We start from the raw sequence: 7,562 nt of genomic DNA, 5'->3' as shown, positions 1-7,562 counted from the left end.
AAGGAAAGAGTCTAAGGTATCAAACAAAGTTCAAAAGGCTAATATAGTTAAAAAATAAGAAGGAATTAACAGAACTTTTAAGCAAAAAAAAGAATATTTAATTATAACTTTGTCATTAAAAAAAAAATCTGCTTTTGAATATGTTAACTTGAACTGGATCACAGCCATCCATCACATTCTTATATCCTTGCACAATCCATTCTGTTTCATAAGAGCAGAGTCAACAAGAAAATTAATTGTTGTCGACAAGAAAATTAATTGGCCCTTTGGAAAGAAAAAACTCCTCACCTGCCACTAAGCATGCATCAACAATAAGCCAAGTGTTGTACCATATGGCAAGAGCTAATTCATTGACGTATTAATCGTTTATGATGATAGGTAGTAGTAGAGATGGTTTATGATGATGGATTATTCTTCTTTTTTTTATTTTCTTTTTTAAGCTATTTTTTTTTATTTTCTATTTTTTTTATTTTCTTTTATTTTATATACACCATATGTCTTCGTTCCTTTTTTTTTTTCTTTTTCTTCTATCTATTAACTGACATCATACGGCAAAGGATATTTGGGTCGAAATAAAACAAACATTCATGTAACAAGCTACAATAGAGTGGCAATTTTTGAAAAATACCGAATATAATTCGATAAAAATATTCCTAACTCACCTTTCTAAGAAACAAAAAATGTGGAGATTAGTGGTGTCTCTTCTCATCAATCAACACTATCAACAGCCAAAGGGAACTTTAATATTAGTTTACAAAAGGTAGAAAAACACCAAATAGATAGCATACATCAGGAAGTAAAAGAGATGGAGAAAATAAAAAATTGAATTAAAAAATTAACAGTAAAATTAAAAATATATATTTTTTAAAATTTACCCTCCAAATGTATATTTTTGTTGTCACACTTATTCTGATTGATAGAATATTACACTAGAAAATTTTAATCACAAAACAGTCATATGATAATATTGATTTTCTCCAATGACCTCACTTTTAATATTAGATGCCATTGTTGTTGATGTTGGATGATGATACATTTTGGTTTCTATGCCTGCAGCGGTACCCGCTAAGCTCACACCCTTGCGCGCTCACCTCCTCTCCTTGCTGAAAGAATGCCGAACCGTGGACCATCTCAAGCAAATCCACTCCCTTCTCGTCACATCCGGCCTCCCCGGAGATGCCTTCCCGACCGCCAAAATCCTCCATCTGGCCTCCCTCTCCCTCCCCGCCGACATCTCCTACGCCTCTCTCATCTTCCATCAAATATATAGACCCCACGTCTCTCTCTATAACACCATCCTAAGAGGCTACTCCTTGCGTTCCCACCATGTTAAAGCCATCAATCTTTACTCCCAAATGCTTCGAGATGGAGTTTTTCCTAACGAGCACACATACCCTTTGGTCCTCAAAGCCTTCTCCAGATCTCAAAACGAAAATCCAAACCAGATCTATGCCCAAATCTCGAAACTTGGGTTTGATAATGACTCCTTTGTACAGAATTCTTTGGTCGCGGTTTATGCTAAAGCTGGTGACTTTGGCTCTGCTCGTAAGCTGTTTGATGGAATTCGTAATAGAGATTTTATCTCTTGGACGGCCATGGTTCATGGGTATGTGGATAATGATCGACCGGTGGAGGGTCTAGCTCTTTTTGCTGAGATGAAGTCCGTGGGTGTTGAGATTGATGAGGTGATCGTTGTGAGTGTCCTTAAGGGTGCTGCTATGGTTGGGAATATTTGGCTTGGGAAATGCATCCATGGCTTCTATGTGGAGTGTGGGAGGGTGAAGTGGGATGCATACATAGGTGGTGCACTTGTGGATATGTATGCTAAATGCGGCTATTGTGATCATGCTAGAAGATTGTTTGAAGAAATGCCTTGTAGAAATGTTGTCTCTTGGAGTGCGTTGATTGCTGGCTATGTTCAGTGTAATGAGTTCATAGACGCTCTATCTTTCTTCCGAGATATGCTTGTCAGAGGTATGAAACCAAATCAAGTGACACTAGCTACTGTGTTGACCGCCTGTGCGCAGCTGGGGGCATTGGATCAAGGGAGATGGATTCATAGTTACATAGAAAGGAACAAGTTAGAACTGAATTCCATTCTTGGAACAGCATTGATAGACATGTATGCTAAATGTGGTTGCATAGATGATGCATTCATGATCTTTCATGTAATACCTGAAAAGGATGTGTACCCATGGACCGCCTTGATCAGTGGAATGGCGATGCACGGACGTGCCTCGGAGTGTTTGGATCTCTTCTTGCAGATGGTAAAGGAAAGGGTGCAACCTAATGAGGTTACCTTCATAGGTGTTCTTTGTGCATGTTCTCATGGGGGATTGGTAGATCAAGGGCAAAGTTATTTTGACTGTATGATTAAGGACTGTGGGATCAGTCCTAAGTTAGAGCACTATGGCTGCATGGTTGATCTATTAGGGCGAGCTGGACGGTTACGCGAAGCATTATGTTTGATAGAAAGCATGACTATGGAGCCAAGTGCTGGCATATGGGGAGCTTTGCTTAATGCTTGCATGATCCACAAAAATTTTGAGTTGGGTGAAAGCATAGGGAAGCATCTTGTTAGAATGGAGCCTCATCACAGTGGTAGATATGTGCTCTTAGCGAACATCTATTCTCTGTCTCGCAAGTGGGATGAAGCTGCCAATCTAAGGAGGACCATGAAGGGAAGAAGTGTGGAGAAGACTAGAGGATGTAGTTGGATAGAAGTAACTGGTGCTATACATGAATTTGTTGCCTTTGGCGAGTCGCATTCAGAATCCAAGAACATATATGAAACTTTAGATGGATTGACCGAGCTGATAAAGTTGGAAGGCTATGTTCCTGATAGCCATCAAGCTTAATTTGAAATGGATGCAGGATGAGCCTGAAGCTTGACAATCATTATTAATTCTCTATCAGTTTTGTCATCAATATTTTTCTGGTCTTTCTTTAGCTTCAAAATGCTTCATTAGTCTTTCGCTGAGGGGTAAAAAAGGCCCGCCTCAATTTGGTGGAGTATTTTGGCCAGCATTTTTTAATCATCTCACCGTGCAAGAAAAGATTAGGAAACCATTATTGCCTACCTTGGTGTCAAATATTTACATCTATACCAGCCTAGGGCAATAGCAAACTATGTGCTCAGATAGTCCATTACATCAAATAGGGTTGGTAATTTTAGCTGATTCACTAGATTTTCGACTTGATTAGAACTCGAAATGGATATGTGTTCTAAAAAAATATCTGAAGTAGGTTCAGATTGGATATGAATAATAGTATGTCATCCGATCTAGTATAATCTTAATCTAAATCATTTTTTTAAAATTATAATTATTTTATAATATTTACATAAATAGTTCTTTAGCCAACTCAATTCAATTTTTTTTATCTATTTGATCTGATCCAATCTGATCCACACCTCTATTTGACTCAATTCAATCTGATCATAGATGAATACTATGGATTTGAAATTTTTAATTACGATGTAGATATAGATATTTGCTGGTTTGATCGATATCCAATTCTTTGTTGTCCCTAACATCAATAAAAGGAACATCAATAAAAAAATAATAATATAGATCATGAGTTCAACATATTTGACATGCCGCATTAATCTCGTCTTCTTCATCATCTTTCACTGGTTGGACCAATCCATCATTTTCGGAGACAAGACAGCCTTTCTTAATCTTTTGCCAATCTTCTGAGTCTTTAGAACTCAATCTTGCGGACCATGTAACCATTCTAATGCAATCTAGATATCATAAGCCTATGCAGGCATAACATGTTTTAAACCTTCACTATCACAATTGTGCATGAATATAATAAATATTTTTATTTTGATCTAGTTCTCAATGCTTTTGAGAACCAGAAACCCACTAAAGATATCGGATGTTGGAGGGATCGGAAACACAAATCTCTTCCACCCACACCAAGAGACTTCACAAACTCAACCAATAGCATCATTATATTGGTTTAGCCAATCATTAAAATTTCATGCGCAAGTATCAATTGATAGACACAAAAATTAATGATATTTATTAACTAATTGATTCATATTCAATTTATATTTCACATGAAAAAAAAATATTTATTATTTAATTCATATCTTGATGTAAAATATATAAATTTTAAAAAAATATTTAGATATTTTTCTAGTTTTAAGGTTAGAACATCTTTATACCAATTGAACTTTTTATCAATAAAATATAATAACAAATAAGTGTGGATGTCATATGCAACTGGGGATGAACCCCTGTATTTGTGAAAGCCCGTCGTCTATTTAATATACTATCCGAAGCAGATGGTTGAGAATGATGTGGCACTGCGCAGCATACAGGATCTATATAAACCCTGCTGCACCTAGGGTTTCGAGATAGAATTTGTTTTATACAAAAAACTCATTAGCTGCCGCCCCCTCCCCTCTTCTCCATGTCCTCCCTGTTCTCCTTTCTTCCCTCTTCACGTCCAAGAAGTTAGACGTTCATCTGGCAAAGGTACAAGACATGGTGACGTCTGGAACAAAAGGCTGCAGGACATCTTTGACAGGCTGCTGCTCCAACTTCAGAAGGAGTTCTGAAGTACTTCCAAATCAGATATTGATCTGATTTTTGGAGCGTAGAATCGCGAGGAGAAGACGTTCCAGATCCTACCTGAATGGATACTGGTAGAGGCCAGACGCTTGCGTGGCTACATCAGAACCTCAGGCAGTGCTGCGATCATCTACAGGGTAATTAGATTACCCTCGAGGTATGTCTATATTTCTCATATTTTTAGATTTAATTTTAGATTTTAAATATCAGATAATAAAATTAGATCTAATAGATATTAGATCTGAAACAACGTAGGATAAAAAATATAAAATTTATTCTGTCCTAGATTTGATGAAATCTGGAAGATCCTACACAGGAAAAAGATGATTTTTCCTTCAAGTTCTTTTGAGAAAATAGAAATCGATCTTGCCCTCATACTCTCAACAAAATGACCTTCAGCAATATCTGCCTATTCCACTATTCATCCTTCTTTCGATGGTTGAGTAGTTCAGCAACATCTGCCTATTCCACTATTCGTCCTTCTTTCGATGGTTGAATAGTCAAAGACTGATGTTTGAGAGAAGTTCCGTTCTCCATTGCTTAGCAACTTATTTATACGCTATTTTGACTCATCATGAACATCTTTCTATTCGACTTATGCATTCTATTTGACTCTTTCATTTTCACTAGAAGACACGGATTCAGTAAATCATGAATCAATCAATCAGTATTCTCAAGCATGCATTCTTGATTCAAAATTCAGCTTGCAATAGACTTAGATTGATAAATAAATGAGTTGAATATAAGCCTTAGCTTTTAAGCTCAACATCTAAATGAATTAAATATAAGTTGGATCTCGCTTGTTTGAGTTAATTTATCTTGATACAATAGACAAATAGTATAGTTAATATTTATTTTTCAACCAAGTCTTGAAAAACATAATTATTAATTTTAACTATTTTATTTTGATTAAAGCAAGAATGACAAAACTATTTATCACATCATTTTTTTAAATGTCTCAGCATTACTTCTATATCCAAAAATTTTTCAATTCTACTACTTGTTATTATAATGATTATATTATTTTATCTCAATGTATTTTATACGAGGCTCAGTCAGTTCAACTCAAACTCAGCACTTTAAGTACATGTTGATTAATTAAAGCAAACTTCATTTATATTAGTCAAGTAATATGTCAAGTTTGCGTTGGCTCTGACAAATCAATATTATATGGGTTTAAATTCCAATTCATAGCCTCAATTACAATACGAACCTTACTGGAAGTGTTGGCTTTCTCCAATGTCTAAGCTTAGTTCATCGAGTCTCTATATTATCATTGCTCTCCAACACCTTGAATTTCTAAAATTTATTAGATATAGAACTGACTTCCTAAGATTTCTCAATAGTTCTAAATAAAAGCTAAATATGACATAAATAAATATTATAAATGTTGGTCTAGCATTTAAAAACTAAATTCCGAGGCTGTCATACCTAATGTTGCGGTCATGCATTTTTTGTGAAGCTTAACAAACCATCCAATATTGATGAAGAAGATTTTGATTGTATGACATCTCTCACCAAAATATTTAGCCTATTTAATAATTTAGTTTGAATGGACTACTTAGGTGCAAAATATGTTATTCATAGTTCCCTTATCATGCATCGCATGGTCCTGTTGGATGACTGGATCTCTAAAGTGGCTCATTTAGTAGGTGAATCACAGTCATCCATCATATTCTTATATCCTATCATAGGACGTTCTCCTACCTCAAGGACTAATGTCTCGTTTGGTTCGGTGTCGAGCACTAGTTTTCTTGATGCCACCTGCAAACTTAACCATTTTCCACTCTCTAAGTTTTGCCATCTTCCTTGTAACCACCAAAACCTCGGCTGTTGTTGTCTTGTTTTGGTAATCGACAACAAGCTTATCTAAAATTGCTTGCATTAAAAAATTAATGCCTCCATTCATGAATTGAATTACGTAGCCAACTTATAGAAGCTATGGTGCGAAGGCCAAAATCCAATAGAAAACTAGAGGTCGGAGACCCCTTGTCTATTGATTCTTTATGTTGGATATCTTGCTTGCATAACATATTTTTGTTCCAAACTCGAGCTGTTTGTGGACTTTGGGTTTACACACACATATATAAAGTGATTCTTAATTGCGTATGGATGCCAGAAGATTGTCTCAATTTTGCTTCCTTCACACAAATGCCCACTTCAAAATCTCCTAAAATAAACTATTCGTACCTAAGTTTTTTTTTTTTGAATGGCATCCCATATAGTAGTCATAAATGGTTATATAGACGTGCGTTCAAATGGGTGATGTCAAGGCACAAGATTATTTAAAGCCAATTGGTGCTTGCTCCAGCTTTCGATTATGACCAATTCTCTTAATTAGTTCGGGTGGAATCAGTTCTACTTTAAACCGGAATCAAATCTTATCAATGAGCCCAGAGTACGTTAATGACCTTATCTAAACTTAAAAACCATGATCACATCTGAGAAGCATATTAATAATGCTTGATGTTTATTGAATTTGCACAATGAATTAGTGAAATTTTCTGTAACAAAATCTTGGTCTTAATTTTGTTTTGAGTGATACCACTGTATACACACATTAGGCTATGTATTGATGTGGCAGCACATGGTTGATCAGTTGGGAAAAGGGGAGGTGCGTCGTATTTGTTAGCTTTTAAGAATGTGTTTGGGTAAATATGGATTATGTCGTGCACCTGTGATAACTAGGTATGATGCATGTGACTACCAAAAGTTTCAGATTTGGTTTCATAAAAAATAAAAATGTAAGTTCTAAAGACTTTTCTTGTTGAAAGTATCTAGGTATCTCTTTTTTGAAGAAGGGTTTGGAGGCCTGCCTTCTATAAATAACTCGCATTTTTAAACCTTCTAAAAGAAATATCTACTTGGACCTATACTTAGTACGACAATGGATTCTTTGCAAGAAAAAAATTCCCTCTAAAGAGATATCTGTAATTTCAAATCTATTTTTAAATTTAAAAATTAAAAAATGAAGCTACT

The 7,562-nt window shown here is 35.5% G+C and overlaps 1 protein-coding gene across 1 annotated transcript; it reads left to right on the top strand.

The window, feature by feature from the left end:
* Nucleotides 1-1,025: 1,025 nt before the first annotated feature.
* On the top strand, nucleotides 1,026-2,915 carry LOC105058930 (pentatricopeptide repeat-containing protein At1g50270). The gene has a single exon (XM_010942015.4). The coding sequence runs from the start codon at nucleotides 1,047-1,049 to the stop codon at nucleotides 2,856-2,858; it is 1,812 nt and encodes a 603-aa protein (XP_010940317.1). The 5' UTR covers nucleotides 1,026-1,046; the 3' UTR covers nucleotides 2,859-2,915.
* Nucleotides 2,916-7,562: the final 4,647 nt, after the last annotated feature.

Source organism: Elaeis guineensis, chromosome 16 (genome assembly GCF_000442705.2).
Source record: "Elaeis guineensis isolate ETL-2024a chromosome 16, EG11, whole genome shotgun sequence".
NCBI classification, from domain to species: Eukaryota; Viridiplantae; Streptophyta; class Magnoliopsida; order Arecales; family Arecaceae; genus Elaeis; species Elaeis guineensis.
This window is presented reverse-complemented; position numbering and strand designations above follow the sequence as displayed.